This window comes from Strix uralensis, chromosome 32 (assembly GCF_047716275.1).
Source record: "Strix uralensis isolate ZFMK-TIS-50842 chromosome 32, bStrUra1, whole genome shotgun sequence".
Taxonomy (NCBI): domain Eukaryota; kingdom Metazoa; phylum Chordata; class Aves; order Strigiformes; family Strigidae; genus Strix; species Strix uralensis.
Window position 1 is genome coordinate 3,508,762 of NC_134003.1, and position 27,262 is coordinate 3,536,023.

Below are 27,262 nucleotides of genomic sequence, written 5' to 3' on the forward strand. Positions count from 1 at the left end.
AGGGCTTGGGATGGGCTGAGCTACCTCTCTGCGGGCTGTCCCTGCCCTGCCGTGCACCGGGGTAAGCTGCGTCCGCCTAGCAGCCTGAGCTCTGCCCCTCCCCCTGGCCTCGGAGCCCCTGGCTCCCCCTCACTCCCGGGGGGTCACGGCCACGACACCTCCCAGGCCCTGGCAGCGTCCGGCGCACGCAGGCAGAAGCAGAGACGCGCAGGCAGGTAATGTGTGTAATCCAGATATATTTATAGGATTATTTTCCGAGATTAGCACAGGATATTAGAAAGGTTATAAAGTCACATCGACGTTCGTTGTCTCCCTTTTATGTACATACAAGAACACAGCACAACAACACAGACCGTCCTCTGCCCTGCCCCGCTGCCACCCCACGGCGTCTCCAGAGCTCCCTACAAATATGGCTTTCGTGTCTATTGAGAGTTCAGTGCCGGCTGGGAAGCGGCCGGAGCCTCACTGGGGCTGGTGAGCGGGAGTGAACAGGCCTGGCTGCAAACGAGGGCCACGGGGTCCCAAATCCTCCTCGCTCCCCCAGTGCTGGCCCTGCCGCATCCCGGTTTGGACGCCCTGGGCCCAGCATGGGTGACTGCGGTGGCACAGGCTGGACACGGGGCTGGAAGTCCCCTGCCCACACGGTCAACAAGGACCCCCTGCTCCCGAAGGGGCCACCGAGGCCCAGGGAGGTGTCTGGTGCCCTGGGCTTGCCTGCCACACGGTGGCACCGCACAGCTTTGCTCGGTGCTGGCAGGGAGGAATGGGGGCCTGGTGTGCCCTCTCCCCTGTGACAGCGTGTCCCTTATGTCACCGCCCCAGCAGCACCACCTGCCCCATCCCTTCTCTCTTCTGCAGCGCAGTGCATCCACCATCAGCCGCGTCAGTGACACCACGTACGTGCCCGTGCCGCTGCCGGTGTGGGGTGTCAGCTCCACGCTAGCATCCAGGTGTAGCTTCTCATCCCTTCACATGACCCACATCACCCCTTGTGCTTATGACACGGTGTACCCAACCCTCCTCAACAGCCCAGACCTGGTGTACCACGGCACCACGCACACGTATAACAGGACGTGCCCCAGTCCCAACGCAGGGTGTACCCCATCACCCCTCCCTCCTGTCACCCTGACACACTCGGTGTGGTGCGGCTCACGACTGACACCCATCGTGCTGTGTAGCTGTTCCTCTGCACACCTGTGACATGGTGTATTCATCACCCCAAAAGACTCAACACACGGTGTACCCCACCATGCCCCTGGGCTCCCAAAACAGTGTTTCCCGTCACACCTCACACCCATGACACGATCTATTCATCAGGGCCTCAAACTCGCAAAGTGGTTTCTCCATCACACTCACAACACGGTGTGTCTCCACCGTGACATGGGGTCTCCATCGCCCTCGCGCCCGTGGCAGTGGATCTGCTGCTCCCTTGCATCTACCAAAGTCCTTTGGCTCTTGCTTGCAGACGCAGTCTCGTGTTCACGCTTCCAGCACTCCCAGGACCTGCCGTGCCTGAGGCTCAGCCTCTTGCTGTGGCCACAGCAGGACAAGGGGCCGGCCTGGGGTGAGACCTGGCCCACCCTTTGCTGACATCTGCCCCAAGGCCCTGCCTGTGCCCGGTCCTCCCTGTGCTGCATCCTGCCATGTCCCAGACCATGCAGCGTCTCCAAAAGGCCAAATCCTGACCTGTCTCATCGGGGCAAAGTGGCAGCCACCAGCACCAGCCCCTGAAGCAGCTTTGGAGCAGCAGCACTGGGGAAACACCGGCCACGGCCGTGCCCATGCTGCCTCAAAGGGGCACAAACCTCCCTGTCCGACCTCTGCTCCCACATCCCTTTCCCTAGGGACCAGTTAACCCCCTTCCCCCCCAGACCCCTGGGTTGGGGCTTTCTTTGTAACCATCTACAGCACGTAGACTTACAATGAGATTAAATTGTACTTGAAAACACGTCCTTGCATTTTTATTTGAAGGAATTACGTCTATTTGATAGTGGATGTTAAAGATCCTCAGCAAAGCATCAGATCGCACATTCATACATGCTCAGTGTGCAGTGGAGTAGTTAACAGCATCGACATCTGCAGTGTTATCTCCGGCAGCAGCGGTTGCATCCCTTGAAATGAGCTCGGAGCTACCATTGGGACTCCAGGCCAACGTCCTCCTCCAAAGAGATGGGAAAGGAGGAACAACATCGAGAAAACTGCAGGTTTTCTTTGCTGTGTACGACGAAGGCTTTGTGCACTTCTCCCTCGAGGTGCTAACGCCCTCCTGCCTGTGTGCTCCTGACACACGATTTAGCCACGACAAACCCACACACATCTGTGCACATGCCACAAGCGCATCGCTCGTTCACACCCTGTGCCTGTCACTGAGCCGTGCCTCTTCTTCCTCGTCCGCCTGGCCCCAGTCCCCTTCCAGCCCCACTCGCTCTGCAACAGCTTCCCCACGGGCGTCCTCCTCGTGCCACGTGCTCGCGGGGTCTGTCCCATGCGCACCTGGTACCCCACAGCAGAGGACACAAGCTCTTCCTCCACCACCGAGGTGAGGCTACCCCCACCACCGAGGGCTTTTGCTCCTGCCCCAAGGGCTCTCCTCCTCCAGACAACCCCAAACTGAAGGGGTGCCCAGCCAAAGGGCAGCTCCTGCAAACCCCTTGTGCTCAGACCATGAGATGTTGGGATCCTGGGGAGCTGGGAACCCTCATCCCAAGGGTGAGGGATGGGGCCTGGCTCCCCGGGGCTGAGGGGTGTCCTGCAGATGCTGGAGCGCACAGCCCCCGGCAGTCCCATCCTGGGGGTGTGTGGCTGGGGTGGGCCAAGGGACCCTGGGGATGTGCTGGAGAGGTTGGAAAAGCTTGTTTTTGTCTCAGAAGAGATAGCAAAATGGGTAGGAGGCAGGGCAAGCCCCCCCCCAGCCTCCTTGGAGACCCCCAAACCACCAAGACACTAAACCTGGGCATTTTGGCCACTCTTGGCTGCAGCCCTTGGAGCTGAGAGGGAAACGGCCTTTTCCAAGCTCACACCAGCCCTAGGAAGGGGCTGGGGAGGGAAGGGGGACAGACAGCTCCGAGAAGCAGACCCCAGTGGAGCCCCTCTCTGCACATCTCCTCGGTCAGAGCAATCCCAGGCCTCATGCTGCTCTGGGCTGTTTGTGCCCGGGAGCAGGTCATCTCCAGCTCAGCTCAGCTCCCGTGGTGCCACCACCTGTACCAGCTCTGGTTGGAGCCACCCTCGGGGTCTCAACTACCTTTCCAGAGGCTCCAGGGGCCCCAGAGCCAGCCCAGCGAAGAGGAAAGTGGCGATGGCTGCAGGCCCACCGGCTCTCCCGGTGCTCCCAGCGCAGGCGGCCTCCTGCACTGAACATCTCAATAGATGGTTTAAATTGACATTTCCAATCTGAGAATTTGTAAAGTTGGGGCTTTTTCTCTGGATTCACCCCCAAACCTCTGCCCTCCCCCCTCCCGCTGGGGTGGGACCGGGGAGCTGCAGTGAACCTTGGCAGCTCCCAGTCTCTCTGGGGGCCTCAGCGGTTCCCACCCTGGAAGCTCACCCCCCCTTCACACATCTACCACACGAGGACAGCTCTCCTCCCGAATGGACACTGTTCGACAAGAACCACCAAGGATAAAATCAGGGCAGGGGCCTGGGGTCCCTCCCTGCTCGACCCCAGCCATGTGCCAAGACCTCGGAGGCAGAGGCGCTGCCCGTCGGCATCCCGCTCCTGTCCCGCCGGCCGCGCTCCCTGTCCCAGCTGGGGCTGGGGCCACCATGTAGCAGCTGAGGCTGGGGGGAGCAATGGAAACATGGGTCCCGGCTCTCGGTGGGAGGCATGAGGCGAGTGTTTGTGACAGAGGGGCTGCCCAGCTGCCCCGAGCTTGCACCAGAGCCTGGAACTGATTTTATCCTTGGATGTCAAAGAAACCAAAATGGAGAGAAACAAAGGAAAGAGCTACATCAACCCCAGCCCAACATCCCAACCAAGGGCCCAAAGCAAAGAGCAGCCACGAAACCAAAGCAAACGTCCAAAGGAAGAAGGAAAGTCGCTCACTCACTGGTTGGTCTGTGTTTTGCGCGAGCGCCGGTCGCAGGGATGGAGGTGCAAGCAAGCAAACGGGGCCGGGGCTTTCGCTGTTCGTAGTAATAACGTTTTGTACAAGTTCAAGAAGCATCATCTTGTCTCAGGCCGGTCGCTCTCTGCTCTCTGTCCCGCCATCCCTCTGTCCGTCTGTCTGCCCATGCCGGGCGTGAGAGAAAATCGGTTGGGTTGAGTGGGGTTTGTGATCTGGTTTCCGTTTCATTCGGGGTCTGTTGGCTCCATTTCTCACTCTCTCTGACGGCCCTAGATGAAATACTCCTTCTTGTCGTCGCCGCCAGGTTGGCCGCCCTCTGCATTGATAATGGCTGTGTCAGCGTCCGGGGCGTCATCCGAGCCCTTGGCCTCGTGGGTCAGGTAGGTACCTGGGTGGGGAGAAGGGGTGTCACGGTGGGGCCCTGCCGGCACCCTGCTCCCACGCAAGCAGGGGCAGGCTGGGCTGCCTGGAGGGGACCCACTGGCAGAGCCTGAGGGCTGGCTGGAAAGCAGAAGCGAGAGGAAAGTCCTTTGGGTTTGGCCTGAAATGGAAAAGTCACTGGTTTCCCTGGGACAAGCCCTGCCCAGGGACCGAGGCTTGCCTGGGCTTTCGCAGTCTTCTCTGGCCAGAGGGTGAAACTGCCTCCCCCTTTGCAAGCAGCAGCCCTTGCCTGCATCCAGGCCTGTCTCCTGCCCTCCCCACCATCTGCCCTGCCCTGCATCCCCATCCCTGTTCCCCCTCAGAAAACTGGAGGGTTTCTTTGCAAAACTGCCATCTGCAAGGAGGCTCCAGCTCCCAGTTGCCCCTGGAGCTGGCATGGTGTGGGGCAGAGGCGGCAGCTCTGCTGGGCTCGGAGGGCAGGAATGGGGGACTCTTACTCACACATCACCTCTGCTGGGTTTTGCCGATGTCTGGATGTGACCGTCTCCCCGTGTCTTATGCACATACCTGCCGGGCGGATGAAAAGTCCAGGGATGGGAAGATGGAAATGGTGGAGGGGAAGGAGGAAGAGGAGGGCAGAGGGCTTGAGGGATGGTGAGGAGGGCAGGGACAGGGAGGAGGCAGGGTCAGGCACAGACAGGGACAGTGGCACGGGCCGGGCAGTCCTGGGGCAGTGGGTACCGAGCCATAAAGGAGAGATGAAGAAATGGGGTAGGAACTGCCTCCACCTGGTGCTGCCCAGCTCCAAGAACTCATTGGGGTCAGTGCCAGCACAGGCACAGGCAGCAGCCCCTGGTCCCAGGAAGGGCTCCGTTGGCTGCGCTAGGCTTCTCCAGACACGGGGCAGGTCGGCAGAACAGGGAGCTGCCTCCCTTCACCCCTGCCCCATGCTGCCCTCTTGCTTTGGGGACGTAGCCCTGCTCCCAGAGACCCGCCGAGGGGGGAGCGCGCACTGTGTGGCCTGCTCCGACGTGGCACGCCCTCCCCGTGCAGCTCCCCTGCCCCGTACCTTTGTGTCTGATCAGGTAGTGTCCCAACACGATGAGAAGACTGAGCAGGAGGAAGACAATGACGGCAACCACCCCGCCGATCACCGCGTGGTACGTGCTGGAGGTCGAGGGCACCGGGCTGGCATCTGCCCAGACGGCAAAGGGAGAGAAAAGAGAGAGAAGGAGACGCTGCGGACCCTGCGGCGCAGCACAGGCGGCTGCTTGTCCCACGGACCACTCAGGGCTGCAGGCGGGTGCCTTGGAAGGCCCGATCCTGCTCGGCTCGGCGCCATCAATCCTGCTGCAGATGACAACTGTCAAGGTGGGAGCAGTAAAAGGGAAGGCAGCGGGGGAAGCAAGGAGGGGAAAGCAGCGGCCATCGGTGCCAGCTCCTGCAGGGAGTCAGCCGAGAGGAGCCCCGACGGCTGCGCTGGGAGCCTGGCCTGGGCGAGAGGGCAGCTGAGAAGAGCTGCGATGGCCCAGCCCATCCCTGTGCCCAGCTGCCTGCGACGTGCCCCAGGGAGCAGCACCAGCAACATGCTCTCTACAGCCTGTGGTACCTTTGCCTTCAGGCACAGCCACGGTCCCACCGCCCCATCCTTCGTGGTGGGATTTTTTCCCCAAAAGGGGAGGCTGAGCACGTGGTGGAGCCAGGCTTGGCTCACTCCTCCCCTGTGCTGTGCCAGCAGGAAGGTGACGCGCAGGCTGGCATGGCCACACGCTGCTCCCCAGGAGGTGAGGGCACCCCAAGGAAGGTGAGACCCCAAGGAAGGTGAGACCCCAAGGCCAGTCCCAAGTCAGCTGCATCTTGTAGCACAGTCTGTGCTGGGATCCTGCGTTAGCTCTGGTACACAAGGACAAATCCTCCTCCCACTCCACTCTCACTGTGCCCCATTAGCTCAGGGAGGACAGAGCCACAGAAATGCTCAGAGAAGGCATTGGGACAGGATGGGGTGGGAAAGAAAATGGGGGGGGGGGGCAACAGGATAGAGGGACGGCACCTCACATGGACACAAGGCACAGGCTGCAGCTCACAGGCAGCAGCTGCCACAACCTGCCAGGAAGAGCTGGAAGGACCATTACGCAGCCCAGGCTCCGGAACCTCGGCTCTTTCTGCTGCGTTACCACCACCTCGAAGTGCTGAGATGGCAGCTGCAGAGTCCACACGCACCAAGCAGCAGCTGCACAGGGACTGGAGCCTGTCTGAGCACCTGGAACGTGGCAAAGGTATCCCTGGGCCACCATCCTCCTGTGGAGCTTCTCCCGCTGGGCTGGGGAGCAGTGGGTCCGTAAAGAGAGAGAAAAGGAGCTTACGGTACCTTGGATGGGAGCTGGAGTGAAGGATGAAGCGGTGGCCATGGAAGCATGAGAGATGGGCTGGGAAGGGCCCGGCGGAGGGGCTGGAGTGGAGTGAACGTGTGGGGTGGGGAGCTGGGAAAGATCTGGGGAGGACAACAAAAACACAGGGACACGAATCAACCCCAGGAGATGCCAGTGAGGCGTGAGAGAGCCCATCGGAGGGGACCCTGGCTCCCCCCGGCCTGATGGGACCCGTTCTTCTCAGCAGCTCCTTCCACGACCCCTTTCTTGGCCACAGGTCCCGCTCCTCTTCTCCTGACACCGTCCTCTGGGACACACTGCTGTGAATATCTCCCCCATCTCCTCTCCTGCCAGCTCCCCCCGGTCACCCCTTCCTTCGTGAGGGACCCCACTGGGACCGTCCTGCCTGGGAGCCCTGGAACTGCAGTGGCTGGAAGGTGCCGCCCACTGTGAGGTGCCACCTACACTTTCCTACATGCACCCCCAGGGACTGGTCCGTCCCCGCTCTCCCTCACTGTGGAGCCAGGCGGCTGCTGTGGGGGACAGGCTCGAGGGCTCAGCTGGGCAAAGTGGCTGCTCCAGTGATGGTGCCCCAAGAGTGGCTCTGGGGAAAAAGAGGGGGGATTGGACAAGGGGAACCAAGGCTAGATGTGGAGCTCCTCTGCCAGGGGCTGTGACACCGAGTGGGTGAGAATTCTGGGTGCTGTGTGCTCGTGAATGGTGTCAAGCACCCCAGATGCTGTGGTGGGCCTGTGAATGGGTGCTGAGCACCCTGGGGGCTTTGGTGCTCCTGGATGGGTGCGGAGGGCTCTGGGTGCTGCTGTGTGCTCACAGCCGGGCTCAGGAACCAGCTCCCTCTGCAGACCCTGCACCCAGGTGGACAGGGAGACACAAGGGGTGATGGAGGAACGACTGCACAGGGTTGGGCATTTAGGGGCTCATCCTGGGCAGGCAGAGAGGGACTCAGAGGAACAGGGTGCCTGAGGTGCCATTGTTGCCATGCGCTCCCTCTACCCACAGCCACGTTGGAGGGGAAGGATGCTGAGAGCGCCCAAAACAGGAGGGGAGGGAAAGGGGACAGGAAAGGGAAGAGCTGGAGCATGTAGGAATGCTGGAAGATGGATAGTCCAAGGCCGGTAGAGAGGAGAAAGATGGCAAGAAGTCTGGCAGAAGAGGAAGAGAACCCCAAATCCAAGGCCAAAGACGTGGGAAAACAGGCTCCTACCAACACAGGAAAGCTGCTGGACAGGGGGCTGGGTGCCGAGCACAGAGCCAGGGCAGCAGTGCCACCAGACAGGGAGGGGCTGGGGAGGCACTGGCAGCCCCGCGCAGCACACGGCTCCACTAGCGCTGCTCCATGCGCGACACACGGCGCTTGGGTGTAACAGGGCACAACGACAGCGAACACAGCGGCAGAGCACGGCCGGGACGGGGGGAGGCAGCGAGGGGACGGCGCCCCGCGGGGAGGCAGCGGGTGCTCTCCCTTCCCACGGGGGGACGGGTGTCGAGCGGCGACACGCTCTGGGGTCACAGGACGCGGCGCAAGCCTGCAGCTCCAGCGGCTCAGGGGAAGCCACAGGGCCCATCTCCAGAAGGTTGGGACGGGGCTGCGGGGGCACCTTGTGGTTTGGAGGGGTTGGTGCCGTGTGGAAATCCTCTTTGGCTCGTGGCGGTGACACGCAGAGGCTTCCCGCCTGTGACAGGCGCAGGAGCACTGGCCTTTCCTCCTGCCCCAGAGACTCCAGCAGAATCCTGTCTGCAGCCCTGCAGTTCCCCCATCGCACCCTCTCCCACTCCCCATCAGAGGCAACAGGGACCGAGCTCAGCCTGGGCCACGCGTGCCCCTGCCCTGATCCCCCCCCGACTGCTCTCTGCCTGTCTTGGCCGCAGGCAGCAGCCCCACACAGTGCAGGGAAGGACGGGTGGACTGGAGGCGGCCAGAGGAGCTGGGGACGCAGCGCTCTGCCAGCGAGTGTGCCAGGACCTGGCTGCATGCACACCCCTGCCCTGCACCAGAGCCCCCCTCCCACCACAGTCCCCCGGGTCCACGAGCCCCTTCACAGGGAGATGCAGCCGAGACGGAGGCGGCTGCACCAGCCAGCAGCTGCTGGGAGAAGCCAGGGGACGCCGGGTGCCCTGCGGCCCCGCTTACCACTGACGTCGAGGTTGTACTTGGCCACGACACTGCCCATGGAGCTGGTGGCCGTGCAGACGTAGGTGCCGCTGTCGCTCTTGTTGAGGAAAGGGAAGATGAGGACGCTGTCGGAGCTCAGCTGCAGGGGTGCGTCGCTGCCCTCCTTCTCCCACAGGAACTCCTGGGGGCTGCGGAGCGGGATGGGGGTGAGGCACCGCCGTCCTCCCAGCACCCTGGGAGGGGCTGGGGCAGAGCAGAGGCCCTGGCCAGGCAGCAAAGGGGGCAGCGAAGGTGTGGGAGTGTTTAAGCAGGAGAAAAATATCCGATTTAGAGATGAGCTGGGATGGATGGACTGCTCCAGGGAGAGGACAGGGGCTTTGCCTGTTCACGGGGTGCCTGGCCCTACCTGACAGCGATGCAAGGCCAGTGCCCGGCCCTGAGCACACACAGTGCTACCGGCAATGCCCTGCCTGGGCTCTGGGGTGGGCTGAGCGGCGGTTTTGGGAGCTGGCCGTGGGGGGATGAGTGGGGCAGGGCCTGGCCGGGCTGAGCAGGAGGAAGGCGAGGAGGGCTTACATGGGGTTGCCCTGCCCGTCACACTGCAGCTGGAGCTTCTCGCCTTCCCGCGGGTACTGGGGATGTGGCTCGATCTTCGCTGTTGGCTTGTCTGAAAAAGGAGAGGCACAGCTGCGTGACCGCCTGTCCCTGCCCCACACTGTGCAGGGGCCTGCAGGCACCCCAAAACCCCACCTCAGCCCCATCTTTGCGTGAGTGCACCTGTGGGTGGTCGGGCAGACTGGGGTGGGGGTCGGCACTCTGGGGGTGCACACACAGCTCCCACATCCCTCACCCTGTCATCACAGGGGACATGCAAGACAAGGGGAATGGGGACAGGCAGGACGTGGGGGATGGCACAGACAAGTCTCAGGGAGATGGGGACAGGGACAGGCAGAAGAAGCCATGGGTGTGCGCGCGCAGGGGAAGCATCGCTGTGCAGTGCCCCTGCGTGTAACAGGACCCCTGTGCACGCAGGCTGGTGAGCCTGTAGTACGTGCCATGGCTGTATGCACGTGCAAACGTAGGGCCGTGTGTGGGATGTCTGCTGAACTGTGGTGACGCTGAGGCCTCCTCCACCTCTCCCGCCCCTCCACAGCCCTGTGCCATCATCCTCACACGACACATACAGTGGACCTGCAGCTTCTGTGTGGTCGACCTCTCAGAGTTCTGCAGGGACTCGTGGTCCACAGTGCAGGTCACCTCGGCTTCGTTGTCCTCCTTGGTGACGCGAAACTCCACCCGACTGCTCACGGTGAAGGTCTTTCCATTGGGGTCCTCCACCACCTCAGTGCCCTCGTCTGTGGGGACAGGGGCCGTTAGAGCTGACGGACACAGTACGCCAGCAGAGGCGTGAGGCCGACACGCGTGTTGAGCAGGGGACACCTTGTCCCCATCCCCTTGTTGGCGGTAGCACAGGACACCAGTGTGGTCCAGCACCAGGCGCATCCGCAACCCCTGGTGCCCCACCTGCCTCCGTGGTGTTTCTCAGCCATCCCAGTCCCTCAGGGCAGAGCCCCCCTGCTTGGGCACCCACCTGTCAGCTCCTTGTTGCCCTTCTTCCACCGGAGCTGGGCCGCGGGCTTGCTGCCAGAGGACCGGCAGGTCAGCCGGGCTATCTTCTCCTCATCAATGGGCTGTTCGTGGCCAAAGATTTGGGGTTTCTGGGGGATTCCTGGTAGAGTGAGGAGACAAGAAATACAACAGCCTATTAGCTATGTGTGTGCTACCACCCAGAGACAGACAGACACACAAAGACATGTCAATAAACACGTCAAGGGTGAGTTATGGGTAGGGATACGGGAGCAGCAGCATGAACGGCTGTACGACAGCATCTTGCAGGCAGATCAGGAGCAGGTGGGGGGCTGCCACTGGTGGCTTACCCAGCACGGTGACCAGGGCCTTTGCAGTCCGCACGGGCATGGTGAAGATGGAGCAGGTGTATTCCCCCTCGTCTGACAGCACCACATCACTGATGCTGATGGTCAGCTCGTTGGGTGTGGACCTCTCCAGCTGGATCCTGTTATCTCGCAGGGCTGGGGGAAAAGGGGCAACAGGGTGAGTGACAGGATCAGTACCACCACGCTCCTCCACTAGCTCCTGCTTTGCCCAGTGGCATCAGTGTAGGTGGGGAGCAGGAGGGAACATCACCCTTTGGAGCACCACTGGCCCTGATCCGCTTCCCCTCTGCCTGCCATCGCCCTGGCCCCAAGCTGGCTCCTCTCCCATCCCCAGTTCCTGAACATGTACCTCGTTTCTCCCCGAAGTAGAGGGTCTGCTGGGCAGGGTTGGACCACTGCAGCGAGGAGTCATCAGGATCCTCCACCTGGCACTTGAGCACCACGGTACCACCAGCCACCACAGTCTCATCTGATGTTGTGGGCTGGCTCTCTGGACACAGACAGGAGAGGTTAGCGGGGGCCCTGGGCATCACCTCTCCCCAGGTACGCACAAGCACCACTGAGCAACCAAGGGAAGGGAGGGAGGAACACACCAAAACCCCTGGGACAAGTAGGGCTTCAGGGCTGGGCTGAATACAGCTTGCTTGGGACAAACATTTTTTCCAGCTGACCCCAAGCCCTGGATGGCCAGGCTACACAGGCTGGGTCACCTGGCTCTGCTGCTCTGGGCAGCAGCATGGAGGGGCACAGGGAAGAGGAGCAGGCGTTGTCAGAGGTCTGGCTGGATCCAGGGAGACTGTCAGTGCATGCCAGGGTGCATGTCTGCATATCCAGGAGCGTCTGCACAGCCCCTCGAGCATCTGCTCATGGCTGTGGCCCCTCTGCAGGGACAAGGGCTTTCTATCACACAGGCACCATGCTTGGAGTGGAGCCGTCCTGGGGACAAAGGGGACCTGCTCAAGGGCATGTGTCAGCCTGGGTCTCCCACTGCAATCCCATTCCCCAGCAGGGAACGGCCCCACTACAGCTGGGGAAGCAAGGACCAGAGGGCAGGATCCGTCCTGCCACCCACCCTGCAGCACCCACTGGGACAGCAGCTCCCAGGACGCTGCTGTCCCCAGGCAGTAGCTCCATGCCAACCTGCACAGAGACACCAGCGTCAGGCCTGGCTCCGAGCACAGCCCCTGGGGCTGCTGGAAGATACAGGCAGCTGGTGCCTGCAGGCATGAGCGGATCCAGGCAGAAGTAGGGCTATGCCAGGAGGCAGCAGGAGACTGGCACAGGCACTGGCTGAAGGCACCTGGGGAGGCAGCAAGCTCTGCTCCACTGCCCTGGCCGTGCCAGCAAGCCAGGGCTCGCACCCGGGGTGCCTCTGTGCCAAGCACCCCATACAACGGATGCTCCGCCGGCCACCTCCACCCCTGCCTCCAGCAAAAGCATCCGCGACCCGTTGAGTGTGGCCTGTGGGGTGCAGTCAGTGACCTGCTCTCCATGTCATTCCTTAAGGGGATTTTCTCTTGCTTGTGCTGCTCCTGGGCTGTGCACATCCCTTCCCGGACTGTGTTTCCCCAGCTAAGACATCGTCCTTCACTTCCTTCAGGCTCCTTGCAGGGCTCCATGCTGCCAAGCAGCCCAAGGGCAGAGAAGAGCAGCAACAGGATCAGATAACCACCCTGCCTGTCCCAAGGACAGCTATTTTGGGAAAGCTGATGTGCCAGCGAGCCTGAGCGGCACAGGGAGGAGGAGGAGGAGGACACTGGCTCTCCCAGCCGGGGGCTGCACACCCTCCTCACCCAGCTGGGTCCACAGGCAGACACACAGACAAGAGGGAGGAACACGGATGCTGCTGCTGTTTGCACCTTGCTCATGTGCTGGATGTGGGGCTTCACAAAGCATCGTCTTCTATCTCTGCCCAAGTTACTGACGTTTAGGCAGGGACTCGGCCTCAGGACCCCAAAGCCCTGGGTGATCCTGCCTGTGTGCCCATGCAGCCTGCAGTGCAGCCCTGATTTCAGGTGTTGCTTTCCTGCGTGATTCTCACTGCCTGGGAGAAGCTCCAGTTATTGGAAGGAGAGGGGTGGAAGCAGCTTCAGCTGAATTTCCCCATTTTCCACTCAGAATGGTGAAGGGAAATATTTTCTTTTGCTCACAATGCAAATTCCCCAAAGCTACTGCAGGGAGCAGGAAGGAGTGAAGGTTTTAGAGGAAAGCAGGAGCACAAGGCTGCCAGGCTTCCCAAGGACCACTTGGCTCGTGTTAAACTCCAGGAAAGCCCGGGCTGGAAAGCGCATGAATCCCTCCCTGCCCACTCCCAGCAGCCATGATTACCAGAGATGTATCAAATTCGGATTAAAAATATTCCCAGGGTAAAGACTCTCTCTCCAGCCCCAGGAAACTCCCCATCACTAATGCCAATGTTTCATGCTTGCTATTGAGATTTTGCTCCTCTCCACCTGCTTGGGTTTGATGGCCAGCCCTCAGCCATCACTACACTCCCGCCCAGGCGGCTGAAGAGGTTCACGTCTCCCTCCCTGCAGACATTTACAGGCGCTGATCAAGCCTTCCCCACACACTAGCCAGCCAGCGCCCAAGACTCACTCCATAGCCTGTTCCCAGACACTGATCACAACCCAGGCTCTTCCCTGACACATCTCCAGCTTGCTCAGGGCCTGGGCACGGTGGGAACTCTGGAGAGGACCACCAGGACCCCTGATGCTGGGGACAGCACCAGGTGAGCAGGACACCCCCCTCCGTGGGGAACACGTCTCTGCCATGTCACACGCTGGGGTCTGCAGCTCAGCTGGGGATCGAGGCCGTGGCTCTCCGTCTGCTCCTCCTGACTGGGGAGATCTGTCTGTTGGCTTATTTTAATTTGGTTAACGATGCCTTTGTGCTGCTACTACTACTGTAATTAGGAGATTAGGCTGTTGCAAGCTGCTGTTGTCCAAACTCAAAACACTCCAACTTGGATGCAATTGAGGACAAGGTCTAAAACCCACACAGAACAGACCCGATCTCTAATTAACACAATTACCATCACAGCCACAGCACTGGCCTCATTAAGGTATTAGCATGGGGAAAGGTTAAACAGAGAAAGGTGTGTTTCCCTGGGGCAGGGGCCAGGGGATGCCCCTGGGGCACTGGGACACACAGGGCACTGCACAGACAGCGCAGCTCCCGCTCAGCCTAGCCGAAGACCTCCCTTCTCCCTCCCCGGCTCACGGCTGCGCAGCCGGGACCGCCAAGACGGGTGTCCCACCCCCGGAGGCCACGCTCCTGTGGGAGCTGCAGAGCTGTGTCCGGCCGTCCTGCCCACGGGCCGGCGGCTCGTGCGTGGCAGGGGGACATGGCCCCACGCTGGCTCCTGCAGCACAGCCCCTCCGGCCACCGCACTGCGCCCTCCGACACGACCTAGATACTCGGCTCGCCTCCGCGCCATGCGCCCGACAGCTTGGAGGAACAGATGGGCACGGCTGGGCCGCTGCGCCAGTGCGGCTTGATTTAATTAAAAACTGCCGCGGCTGTAACCTGCTGGCCCTTGACAGAATAGGGGCAGAGCCGCTGCGGGAGCTGCCGTGGGGCCAGGAAGGAGGGGCGGCAGGACCCCAGCAGCAGCGAGTCCCACCCTGGGAGCTTCGCCCCCTCCCGCTCCTGCCACGGCCGCTGCGACCAAGGCACCACGACCCTCTGCAGCCTCACCGCCATCCTCGCAGGCAAGACCCCCTCTGGCAGGGCAGGCAGTGGGGCACAAGGGGTGAAGCTGCCATCCCACAGCTGGGGACAGGGGCACACAGAGGAGGAAGATGCCTCACGCACTGTGACCACTCCCAAATCCAGTAGCCCCAGCCCTGGGTGCAGCCCCGCGCATCCTCCTGGTCAGGTGCCGGGGGGTCCCAAGGAAGACGAAGGGCCACCTAGGCCACCCTGCTCATGCATCACAACTGCCCTTCAACAGCATCATGAAGGGTCAGAAAGCAGGTCCCAGCCCCTGGGGGGCTCTGGGCAGCACCGGGGGGCTCAGAGGCACGAGGGGGAGCAGAGTGAAAATGCTCTGGAAAGCTGGCTGCAGCGGAAGCTTTCAGGCCTTCCTGGCACGTCTGTTAGAACAGCCCCATGAGCCTGGGGACAGGTGCCGGACACTCAGGGAAGCATCCGCCCTCGCCATGCCAGTGACTGCTGCCAGCGCGGAGCTGCTGCCACCTGACAGCCGGGGCTGGCACAGTCCCCTCGGCCCGTCCTGCGGCACCGTTCGATGGCCGCAGCAGCCCCCGGGGCTGCCCCGCCGCTGTGGTCGAGGGGCTGCGCAGCCCGAGCCGACGGCTTCTGCTCTCGCCCCAGGGTAAAGGAGGCGAGCGCTCAGCCCCAGGGATGCCAGCGCTGCTCTGCAGGGCTGAGGCGAGGCAGAAGCCTGCAGCGTTTGGATCCAGCCTTCCCCGCACTGTGCTGGGCTCGGGCAGGTGCAGCCAGCCCAGGACCCCCGCACAGCCAACAGCCCTCCCGTGCTCATGGCTCGGCTCCCCTCCCCAGGAGGGGGAAGCAGATCCCTCAGCTCTAGGGCTCCCAGGGGCCACCCAAGCCTCACTGGCCACCTCAGGCCCCTGCGACCATCCTGCAAGAGGGTGAAAAAGTTCTTTTGGAGATGGCAAGCCAGCAGCAAGGTCTCCTGGCAGGTGGAGGACCCGGCTCTCCCTCCACAGGACTCTCCTGGAGGAGGCCAGATCTGCCACAGGCTCAGTTACTGCCTCAGACCCAGGGACAGGCAGAGTGACCCCGGGCACCCCACAAAACACACAGCAAAGGCTTTGCCAGGCCCCCTCTTTTTGGCTGCTGCTTGTGTTTGCTTCAGGTCCCAGTCGGCACAGTGCAATTAGAGAAGCACCACACTCTAGAAAAATCATTAACAACTCTAGAAAATTCGTTAATTAAACCTGTGCACTTTTGCAGGGGGCTGCATTCATATTTATGAAGGGAAAAACAATGTACATGTCTCTCCTGGCTCCCTGAACCCAGCAGCAGGACCTGCCAGTACGCACATCCCCTTCCAGCACAGACCCCTCACAGGTCTGCAGCTCTGCTGCGTCCGGCCCTGGGACACTCCGTGTACAGACACACGAATCCTTGCAGCACCACACCTCCGGGGGCCTTTGCAACAAAACCCCACAACACATCCAGGAGCCGTTTCCCTGGAGCATCCTCGGGGAAGCAGCGGGCGATGTCTGGGAAGAGCAGGGCAGCCCAGCAGCCTTCCCAGTGCATCTGGAGGACGCCCCGCTGCCCACACCAACCTTGGAGGGGCAGAGCATTCACCGAGGCCTGACAAAAGCTGGAGGCACTTCCAGCAGCAACCACAGTCAAGGCAGGCAGGATCTGGAGCTGCCAGGACCCTCTGCCAGGCAATGCCCACCCTGAGCCCGTCTGAGCCTGCCTCCAGGCTGCAAAAGCATTTCTGTTGGGGCACTCGCAGCCCCAGAGGAAAACACCCACTGCTCAAATCCCTCAAACGCCTCCAGTCTACAGTCCAAAAACCAACTCTTGTCATTTTCCTCATTCTTTTCTATTTAGTCTAGTTTTGTCATCATAAAGATCCAATTTATCTCTGTTGACACAGACATTTTCTAAGGCAAGTTATCTCCTCTCCAAGGACTGTATTTTAATAATTCACTCAGCAGCCATGAACTGCAAAGCTCCATTTCCAGCCGCAGGCATCCTTCCCGCGCGGTGACACCAGAGCAGCCCGGCCAAGGTGGCAGTTTTGAACTCAGTGGATTGTGAACCCGGCCAAGCGGGCTCAGACATCTGCTGTGCAAGCTTGCTTGCAAGCTGATTTGAGCAGCGTGTGAATCCACAGTCTGGGATACCCAGAGCCCAACTTCCAGGCTCCTCCTCACCAGCAGCTGACTTGCTCCAGATTTTGTTAGAGGGGGAAAACCTGCTCCTGTTCCAGTGCATCTGTTCAATGCTACCCCGTGCTCCTCTTCCCGCACGCCTGCCTGCCGAAGCCAGCCTTGCCAGTGCGGTCCAGCCCTCGGAGGATGCATCCCTCTGGGAGATGCAGGGCAAGGGGCCCTCCTGCAACACCTCCAGGGCCGGCTCCTTGTCCAGTCCCGCGGCATCGAGACATCTCTCATGGCTGCGAGGCTTTATCAAGTGCTGTCACCAAGAGGCAGCTAGCAAGTGCCAGACAAGCAAGAGCAAGGCAGCGGAGGATACGGGTAGCAGGAGGTGAAGAGAGCAGATGGAGGGCCAGGCTGCAGGCTGAAGCAGTCTCAGATCAAAAGGTGGTGGTGGGAGGGATGCAAGAAGCCAGGCTGATCTGGGAGAGCACTAGAAGTGGGGACATCCCTGTGTGCCATCACCGAGCTGCTCTCCTGGCGAGCAGGGTTACCCTACTAGGCAGGCAATTCTCCCTGGCACAGCAAGGCCACAGGGGCTGTGGCATCCAGGTGCTTCAGGAAGTTTCCCAGGTTTTCCTCACCCTTACAGGGACAAATCCATCCAGGACCCCCATTTGCACCCTCTGGTGCCAGAACCTTCCTCTGGCCCCTCTCTACCAGCTCCCACTCACAACAGCCAGCCTCTCTGACCCAGCCTTCCCACAAAGCAAGAGATTTGATCTCAGGGTGACACTGTCACATTAACACAAACACTCACTAGAAGGGGAAAACACACAATCCCTAAGAGTCTGCACTGAACTCTTATATACAGGGATGCTGTGACGTGCCACTTCAACAGCTGGCTCTGCAACAGCCAAGCCCTCCGCAGTGGGGTCTTGTGACGTGGGGTGTGAGATCCAGAGGTTAGCGGGGGAGCGACAAGGGGACCTGCTGCCCAAGCTCCCAACGTGAAGGGAACTCGCTTCTTGCAAGTGAAGTGGTCAGCCAAGTGCAGGGGCTCCATGCGTTCAAGTATGGTCCACATGAAAAACCCCAACTCCCCACCCTAAACACCAAGTTCTGTATTATTTCTCTGAAAGCAGACGCGTACATAAATGTTCTCTGGGAAGGGGCAAAGCAAGAGGACCCAGCCTGCTCTGAACCCTGGGCCTTTGCTGGGGTTCTCCCAAGACCACACTAGAGACTTTGGACTGTGGCTTTGGTCACGGCCTCCAGGATCCCATCAATGCTCTCCAGCAGCCCTGAGCCCTCTGCAGGCGAGAGCAGCAGGGTCCTGGTCCAACGGGCACTGACGCTCAGCCCCAAGCACCACCAGCAAGCTGCAGAGCTGCATCCTTCTCCCAGGGTGTGGGGATGCGGTCACCGCCCTGGCAGAGGGTACGGTGGAAGCTGACAGCTGCCTGTGACACCTGACCAGGGTTAAGGAACTGAAACACGGCCAGCAATTAGCAATCAATCAGCAGCCAAGAGCAGCCAAGAAATAGAAGCAGCTGAAGAGAGAGACTGTTCACAAGGGCCACCGAAGCTCTCAGATCACAGGATGCACACCTCCTCCAGCCCCGGACAGCTGATTTTGGAGCAAGCTGACAGAGCCCTCCTGCATGCCTTTGGTACGTCCTCACCGCACGCCCTCCTCCCTCCGCCTGAGATGGGAAGCAGTCTCTCCTCCAGGACCAGCGGGACTCTGCTTTCTGCCCTGCCCAAGCACACAGCCCAGTCCCCCTAGACATTGACAGCTCTTCCAGTTGCCCCAGGGCCAGATGAGCCCTGTAGAGAGCCGGGACGGGAGCAGGCTGGTCAGGGGACGAGGGAGCTGGGGAACCCCTCTGATGGCAGCTGCAGCAGCTCCTGCCTGCAGCTTTGGCAGCTGCACAAACGCAGGCTGCCGCTGGCGGCTCTGCTCAGTCGTGTTTGCACATTCACACCGGTCTGGTGGCCAATTAGCTCAGCAAAAGGCAGTAGCATCGTCGGGGAATCCCGGTGCCGGGCACGGTGACTGCCTCCTTCTGAGGCCACCAGCGATCCCATGGCTGAGATCTGTTGCCACCCCAACCTGCAAGTCACCGGCCAAAGCCCGAAGCTGCAGTGGGCCCGAGGAGAGCCGAGAGCCCAGCGCAGGCACATGCCACACGCGAGCCTGGCAAGTACAGGCAAGTCCTGGAGGAGGCAGGACAGAGATGAGGGGAAAAGCCCCGTTCCAGGCCACCACAAATCATCCAAGCACCGTGACAGCCACCCCCAGTGTTGGAGTTCTGCTGGGACCCTCCAGAAGGGGACTAATTCCCTTGTGAACAAGCAGCAAGCTCGCCCGGACCCTCCCATCTCAGGCTTCCCTCCGGCACAGGGCAGCAGCAAGCAGAGCCAGGCAGGTGACCCCTCTCCAAGGGCCCTCCTCCAGTTTGACAGCAAACGGCTGATAACTACTTTTTTGAGCATGTTTTTTAGCTCCTACCCTAAGGCCAATCTTCAACATGACTGTTGCCAAGGGAACGAGCTCTTTGCTTTGACAGTTCTGTTTTAAGGATCTCCCGCCTGCCCAGCGAGGTGTCTCAGAGATGGTTGCTTCGGATGCCCTGGTACATCGCTTGTTGCTTTGCAGGCATCTAAACACTTGCAGCAGAGCTCTGCCCAAGCTGGCATGAGAAACTGTCACTCCCAACTGTCCGAGGATTAAACACAAAAGGTTGTATAAGAGGATATTTATAACAGAAATAAGAAATGGGGAAACCCTGGCAGCTCTGCTCCTCTCCTAGGGGACAGCGTGCCTGCTGATGGGCACCACACACTAACACTTCCTCCCGACTTCCCAGAAAGACAGGAGGCAAGAGTAATTTCAAAAGATTAAATACAGGTTCAACCCTGCGGGTCTTTCAGGTGACTGCAGTGGATGCTCCGTTGTGCCCAGCTGCAGCAAGGCATCCCCACATCCCAGTCGATGCCCAGGGAGCACCAAGCGCTCTCAGCTTTGGCTGTGGCCCACCAGGTCATCTCTGTTGTTGCATGGTCTGTCCCTTTTGGAGATGAAGTCCCCAGCATCACAGGGAGACAAAAAAGAAGGCAGAAACCAAAGCTGTTGAGATGTGGAGAGGCAAAGCAGAGCTCCCCAGGAAAATGCCACAATGCTGCCCTATTACTGTGTTTATCTGCTTGGGGTGAAGGTGTTCAAAGACAAGCTAAGAGCAGAGCCCTGCAGCACGCTGCACCACTGGGCCCATCTCCCCACAGCTTCCACCGCACATTCGACTGGGAGGAGAGCAGAGCGTGAGCCTGATCGCAGCAGAAAGGAGCACGAGCAGAAGGCTCCAGGGAGACCTCACAGCAGCCCTCCAGTACTTAAAGGGGGCCTACAGGAAAGATGGCAAGGGACTCTTTGTAAGGGAGTGTAGTAATAGGATGAGGGGTAACAGTTATAAACTGAAAGAGGGCAGATTTAGATTAGACATAAGGAAGAAATTCTTCCCTGTGAGGGTGGTGAGGCCCTGGCACAGGTTGCCCAGAGAAGCTGTGGCTTCCCCCTCCCTGGAAGGGTTCAAGGCCAGGTTGGACAGGGCTTTGGGCAACCTGGGCTAGTGCAAGGTGTCCCTGCCAGGGGCAGGGACGTGGGACTGGATGGGCTTTAAGATCTCTTCCAACCCAAAGCATCCTGTGATTCTATGAGCTGCTGCCCTGGGCACAGTGCTGGCACAGACACCACCAAACACATCCCGCCTCTGGAAACCAGGTCCCCAGGGTGCCTGGGGTAAAGGGGTCCCAACGAGCCCTGTCTCCTGGCACGGCCAGCCCTGCGCTTGTCTCCAGACTGAGAAAGCGAACCCGGCTCCTGTGCAGCATCTGCGCAGTGGGTGGCCCAGCAAGACTGCTGCTCTCTGCACTGTTGGCCACTCAGACCAGAAGCGTCAGAACTCGCTTTCCCTGGAAATGATGGCTTGAAAGCAGCAGCAAAAGTGGTGGTGTAGAGAAGCTATCGCTCCACATTGGGCTGGCCAGTAAATACACCATCTGGAGCACTGTAAGGTGAGGAAGAGCATGTGCAGATGGAGCACTGCCTGGAGCATCACCTGAGGAAGGGGCAGGTCCCCTTGAGCAGGACTCTGCAGCGACAAGGGGAAGCTCGCAGCTCTACTGCTCCACAGCCACAGGCAAACTCCAGGGTCACCTGGAAAGATGCAGCCGTCCGGCTTCGCAGCAAGCACTGCTGCCCTCCAGCACGTCCCTATGACACTGGGGAGCCTCCGCAGTCCCCGAGTGGTGGGAGCTGCAGCGTCCGACGCCTGCCCGTGCGCACACCGGTCCCTGTGCCCTCAGCCCGCATTACAGGGGAGGCAGAGCGTGACGCCAGGCAGGTGACTGGAATGGTTAAGCACATTCCCGCCCAGCCCTCATCATACATCTCAGCTTCTCCGCCCCTCTCCGATGTTATTGACTGCTCGCTTTAGGTAGCCTCGTCTGGGTTAGCGCTTCTGCCATCAGGGCTGCCCAGACAACGCACAGCATTACTGTGTCTGACTCCTGCCTGGCTCCTATCTTTTTCACCCCCAGCCAGCGCAGCCCTCCCTCTGCCACAGTGACTGCACAGCCCAGCCCAGAGCTGGCTGCGACAGCTCTGGGTGAAAGCAGGAGCCCTTTCAGAGTGGGATGGAAAGCCTCATTCCCCACCTGCCCTTGCAGGTAGATGGAGGAGCCAGGGCACCAGGGAGACCACGTGCACCTCACCATCACTGCATGATGAAGGCTCTGCTGCTGCATTGCTTCATGGCTGCAGGTGCTGGCCAAGAGCAGAGGGGAGAGAACTGGACCAGATGGTTCAAGCTGAGCTGACCCAGTAATTCAGAGGAGGAGGATCAGGTACCTCTAACTACATGGGTGTTACAGTGCTGGCATCACCTTCAAGGTCCCATGGAGTCACTGAAGAGCCAGACAATGAGGAGGCAATTCAATCTGTGCAGGCACAGCAGCAGATGACCTGCATGGCCAAGCCATTGCCTGGGCTGTAAAAGGAGCTGAAGAGCAGTTCAGATGGAGACAAGGCTGGGCACCGGGGGTACAGTGCCAAATGTCGGCACAGGGAGCAGAGCACTTCCCATCTGCGCAAGCAGACCGTGCTCTGCAGTGGTTCGAACAGCAGCAAACACGTGGGACCCAGGAGAACAAGCCCAGCAGCACACAAGCAGAGCCCACCAAGCTCCAAGGCCACCACACTGGCACTGCCACCAGCAAAGGCATCTTGGACACATGTTCACCTCCTGCACTACCTCCTCCCTCACGCTGCTCCTCTCCTGCGAGGACCTGAACGGTCACGTGACACCCTGGATTGGGTAAAACTAGGTTAAAACCAACCTAGTGAAAACAAACAAGAATGTTAGCTTTAATGCAGATTCCTCCATCTGGCTAAGTGCCTGGCCGTGCCAGCACCAGGGTGACTACCCAGATGTAGACGCCTCCAGTCACTCCGGCGATTCCAACACCCCTGGCAAGGCGAGAACATCAGGCACAGGGAGAAGAGGCAGCGTCTAGCATGCAGGAGACCTCACAAGCAGGGACTCCTGGGCAAGTAGGGTGCTTCCCTCCATCTCCTTCCAGAGAAGGCAAGGTACCCACACTTGGGAGGTGCTCAACTTGTGCTTCAGCAGCCACACCCCAGCCTGTTGGGGATTCCTCCTCTGGCCAGCAGACCAAGCCGCCACACTTCCAGCAAACACCCCAGCCTCAGTGTCGCAGACCATGCCAAAACCTGAGGCATTATCAGGACAGTGGCAAAATTCCTGTCCCACGGCAGCAGTGCCAGCACATCCCCTCACTGTCTGGGTATGTGGCGGGGCAGCTCTGCAGCACTTGATCCCATGTATTGTCTTAAAATCCAGCACTGCCTGTTGAGCCTAACACGTTATGCCAGACAGCTGAGTGGTGGCTTTCACACTCCCCATCCGGCTCCCTCCGCCCGGCTGCTCACAGAGGGATGCTCTCCTCCAACTGACATGCTGATCCCAGCTGCATCGCCGCTGCAAGAACAGCTCGCTTCCCCCCAGGCAGCTGATCAGAGTCATCCAAAATCAGGCCATCCAGGTATCGAGTGATGCAGATAGGTCGCACTCCCTCTTCTTATGCCTGCACACCACTGCCTCATCAGGGATGTCATTGCTTCCTCTACTCTACTGCCAAGGACTTGTGCTGGCACAGAAAGAGACTTGTAGCATATGGTGAGCCCTAATGACATGTAAGAACAGGGCATTTGCACACATTAGTTGGGTAAAAGCACTGCCGTAAGCAGCAAAGGATTGCATTACCTTCAGCCAACTACCAGGCTTCCACCATGCCGCTCCTGCACACTGGGGCTCCCTCCCCAGGGCCTCCCTGCCGCAGGCCCAGCGCTGCTGCTATAGGCCAGAGGTCGCACGCAGTCTCCTGCAGTCTGGCTCGGGACCAGTGCTGACATCTCCCCAAAGCTTCTCCTGAGCGAGCAGGACTACAGGACCTGCAGCCACCATCCGCTCTAGGGCTGGAGATGGCAAGAGCCCTGTGGGAGTCCAAGCCTCTCTCCCAGCTCCATGCTCCTACCGCTGGACACCATTCCCACACAGGCAGGGCAGGGCGGATGACGTCTTACAGAAAGGACACCAGCTGGAAGCACAGAGCATCTCCCCAAGACAAAGAAAGCTCCTCCTGTGTGCTCTGGCCAAGCAGACACCTCCACCACCTTCAGAAAGATGAAGCCACCTGCCAGGAAGGGGATAGTCTCCTGAACCTGCCTCTTTCCAAACACCAGGCAGGGAGCTCATCTCGTCCGGCTTCAGATATCTCAAGATGGTCTCCAGGTTCTCCTCAGCCAACGAGGAGGCATGGGCACAAGCCACCTCACCAGCCTCAGTACCTACAGGAGACAGAGCAGTCCTGGGCCCCTCTGCTGTGGCATCTACACCTGCCCAGGCAGACCCAGTTCTAAGCACCAAGGCTTCTCCCAGCAAGAGAAATGCACACGATGAGTGGAGCAGCTCTGGTACAGTGGGAGGTAACTGGATGCGAGACCCGAGCTCAGCTCCCTGCTGTGTCACTGAAGCTGCCCAGCCTCCCCACTCGCTGCTGCGGGACAGTGGTACTCCTGGTGCTGCGCACCGAGGGTTGCTCAGAGCCCGCAATGCCGGTGCCACAGCAGGATGAGGTTGCTACTGAGCACAGAGAAAAACAGCCCCATGAAGTCTGGTTTTGGCATGTTGTGGCTTCCCATGGGACAACAGTAGGGCACTGTTCAAACAAAAGGGTTACACAACTCTAGAGTGGAATAACTCCTCAGGGGGAATAATCCTCGCAGCAAGGACAACCACGCATCCAGCCCAAACATTCAGAAATCTGCCGACAGCAGCACAACACCAGCCAAGTGCACAAACACAGCCGCGGTGTAAAGCACCAGTGCTTCCAGTGCCCAGGCGGCTTCAAGGGGCTCTGCTGGGCCCTGTCACCATGTAGTTTTGAAATCCAGAGCGCTGGAGGAGCAATTCTTCGAGGAGAGGAGAGAGCTCCTCTGTCCCTGCTCCAGGACACGCTGGGAGCTGACGGCTGAGGGGCGCGGGCGTAAGGCACTGACCACAAAGACATGCCAGCAGCTTCTTTCAAGCATCTTCCAGCCATCCGTCTCCTCTGCTTTTTGGGGGTCCATTTGTCTTGCTGCATCGGACAGTGGAGAGCCTGGCAGCTCGTGGCCAGGGCTGGGCAAGAGCAGCAAGCCAGCCCTGAAAGAAATCTTGCAGTGTCATCATCCAGGCTGCATCCTGCCCTAGGACTACACACAACTTCAGGTCACGGCCACCCCCCTCATGTGAGCACTTGCAGGCTGCTCAGCCACCCCCTCCTGCCTGCTCCGACCCACGCGCTGAGCATCGCCATGCACAGGATGCCAGGACATCCCTGTGCTGTGGGACTGAGCATCACCCACACCCAAGTGACTCTTTCGGGCTCCTGTGGGAGGACCGTGGCCATAACCAGAATAAATCCCAGGATTCGTGGATGGGAACGCAGCCACCAACCCACACCAGCCCCCAGAGCAGCTCTGCCTGTGACAGCAGCCTCCTCCAGCAAAGGGCCAGGACACAGGGGAGGTGAGGGGGAGAATCGCTCCTCGCGTGTCCAGACCTCGTACCCTCCGTACTGCAACAGCCCTTGGGACCCCCGATCCCAGGGCCACGTGCTCACACCAGAATCACCTCCCTGCTTCCAAGGAGCCATCGGCAGGGACTCAGAAGGCAACTGGACCCTCTCCCGCTGCCAGCCTCCGCAACAGCCACCAAAACACAACACGCAGACTGGGGGCAGAGGCCAGGCCCTGGACGGCTGCTGCATCTCCCCACGACCTGCCCCACGACCGATCCAAACACACACAGCAGCGATTTTATCACAACCACCAACTCCCGACACGGCAAATGCAGCCGCCAGCTGCCTGACAAGAATTGCAGGCCCCAAGCAGCGAGCGCTGGCAATCCAGCAAGGACTCCGCAGTCGAATGGTTACAGAAAACAAGGTGCTGCCATTGAGAGGCCCCCACCGAAATGACATTTGCTTGGCGGCCCGTCGTCACCGGCTGCCTCGCCCCGCGCCGCCGTGGCTATGGCGGGTGAGCACCCTTTGTCTCCAGGGCCGATGCTCCCGCTGAGCCCCGCGCCCCCAGACGCCGAGGACTGGCCAGGCACTGGGATGTCACTCGACATCCCGACAGCGGCGGGATCCCGGCGGGATGGGGAGCAGCCGCCCTTCCCCGAGCCCACCGTCCTGGGGCAGGGACGGGGCCGGGACTCCCACCGAGGGCTCCTGCTCTGCCGGGGGGAACGGGGGACCCGCCCCATCCCGGGGAAGGGCAGACCCTGCCCGGGGAGATTATCGCCATCACCCGGGGGCTCCACCCCCGCCCCCCCGGGGTTACCACCGACCCCACCATCCTCCAGGGGGGTGCGAGGCTCTTCCCTACCGGGGAGTCTCCATCCACCGCCGCCCGCCCCGCGACTCCACCCGCCCCGCCGCGGGCAGCGCCGGGAGGGGCCAGGCTCCGCCGCCGCCCGCCGGGGCCTGTCTGGAACCTTCCGCCGCCCCGGCTGCGGCCCCGCCCCGGGCGGTACGCGGCGGCGGGGGGGACACGGCGGGCAGCACCGGCGCCGCCGTGACCTTGAGCCCCGCCGGGGCCGGTGGCGGCGCGGGCGGGCCCCGAGGGCCGGGGCGGGGCGCGCGGCACCTGTCGAGCCCCACGCCCTGACCCACATAACGGGCGGCCCAGCCCCGCCGCCCCCCGCACCTGCCGCTCGCGCGCGGCCAGTGTCCCGGTGTGTCCCCACCCGCCGCCCCGCGCGCGCGGCCGGTGAGGGAGGGGCGCGCCCCGCCGGCTCCCGCCGGGAGGCGCTGGGCGATAGCGGGGGGGGGCTCGCCCGGCCCCGCCACTCACCGTCGCGGGAGAGGTTTCCCCGGGCAGCGCCGACGCAGGCGAGGAGCAGCAGGAGGAGGCCGAGGGGCAGCATGGTGGCGGGTGCCCGCGGGGCCGGGGCGAGCCGAGCCGCAGCGCGGAGGCGACGGCACCGGGCGCGGCGCTGCTCTCCGGTCTGGAGCCGGCGGTGCGGCAGCGGCGGGGATTAAATAGAGCGCGAGGAAGAGACCATTCGTGCCGCGGCGGCGGGGGGGGCGGGGGGGCCGCGCCGGTGCCGCCCCCCTCGGCCCCCGTGTAAACATGCCCGGTCCGGCCGCCGGCCCCCCCCGCGCACCCCGGGCGTGGTGGTGCGCTCCACATGCGCGGCTCCCCGCGGGAGGCAGGTGGGCGCGGGGCGGCGGCGGGCGGGGGGGCTCGGGGGTCCCGGTGGTCCCCGCCCTGCCCCCGGGCTGAGCGGGTCCGCTCCGAGCGGAGTCGCGATTTGTCAGGGTGTCGCCCCCGGATCCCGATCCTCGGCTGCGGGGTCCCGCCCTGAGGAGGTGCCGGTCCGACGGAGGGACCCGCTCCCGGCCCCGGCCCCACCGCGGAGCGCCTCGCAGCCTCGCCCGGCCCCCGGAGGGCTCCTCCCGGAGCGCCGGCCTCGGGGCTCGGCGGGCCCGGGCACTCCCTCGGGGCCCGGCCCTGTCCCCGTCGGGGCCCACCGCGTCCTGCCTGCCCCCGCCTGCCCCCGCCGGACCCCCGGGACGGGCCGCGGGCAGCCGCTGGGCCCCACACGCGGGAGCACAGCCCGGCGGTGTCCCCCGGGCGGGCCGGCCCGGGCCGCTCCGCGGGGACCCTCCGGGTGCGTCTGGGGTCTGGCAGAGCCCTGGGCCGAGCCCCGGGTGGCTGGCGGCGGCTGGGGGCGGCGGGAGGCGGGGGTGCTGCTGCCGTCGAGGGTCGCTGGCCCTGCTCGGTCTGGCATCGCTCTCCTCCGTGCCTCGTGCTCAGCATGTGTCACATTGCAAAGCAACTCCCGTGGCTCTTGCGGCTGAAGGCCCGGCTTTGGCTTTCCCCTTGGCCCTG

General features: G+C 61.5%; 1 protein-coding gene across 2 annotated transcripts; it reads right to left on the bottom strand.

Moving 5' to 3' along the window:
* Window positions 1–219: 219 nt before the first annotated feature.
* CADM3 (cell adhesion molecule 3) lies at window positions 220–26,404 on the bottom strand. 2 transcript variants are annotated; one of them, XM_074853497.1, is made up of 10 exons: window positions 26,222–26,404; window positions 11,256–11,396; window positions 10,889–11,041; window positions 10,543–10,680; window positions 10,136–10,306; window positions 9,528–9,618; window positions 8,970–9,139; window positions 5,518–5,643; window positions 4,950–5,015; window positions 220–4,455 (listed from the first exon to the last, which is right to left on the bottom strand). In XM_074853497.1, the coding sequence occupies exons 1-10, from the start codon at window positions 26,292–26,294 to the stop codon at window positions 4,337–4,339; spliced, it is 1,248 nt and encodes a 415-aa protein (XP_074709598.1). In that variant the 5' UTR covers window positions 26,295–26,404; the 3' UTR covers window positions 220–4,336. The 2 variants fall into 2 exon arrangements, with proteins under 2 accessions (XP_074709598.1, XP_074709599.1); XM_074853498.1 differs by lacking the exon at window positions 4,950–5,015.
* Window positions 26,405–27,262: the final 858 nt, after the last annotated feature.

What these genes read in the sequence shown, in the direction of transcription:
- CADM3 (XM_074853497.1), bottom strand. Translation starts at nt 26,294, where the DNA reads ATGCTGCCCCTCGGCCTCCTCCTGCTGCTCCTCGCCTGCGTCGGCGCT. An exon ending in CTACTTCGGGGAGAAACGAG is followed by an intron (nt 11,042 to 11,255) that starts GTACATGTTCAG and finishes CTTTTCCCCCAG; the next exon opens with CCCTGCGAGATAACAGGATC. An exon ending in AAACCCAGCAGAGGTGATGT is followed by an intron (nt 4,456 to 4,949) that starts GTGAGTAAGAGT and finishes CTCCCCACCCAG; the next exon opens with GTACCTACCTGACCCACGAG.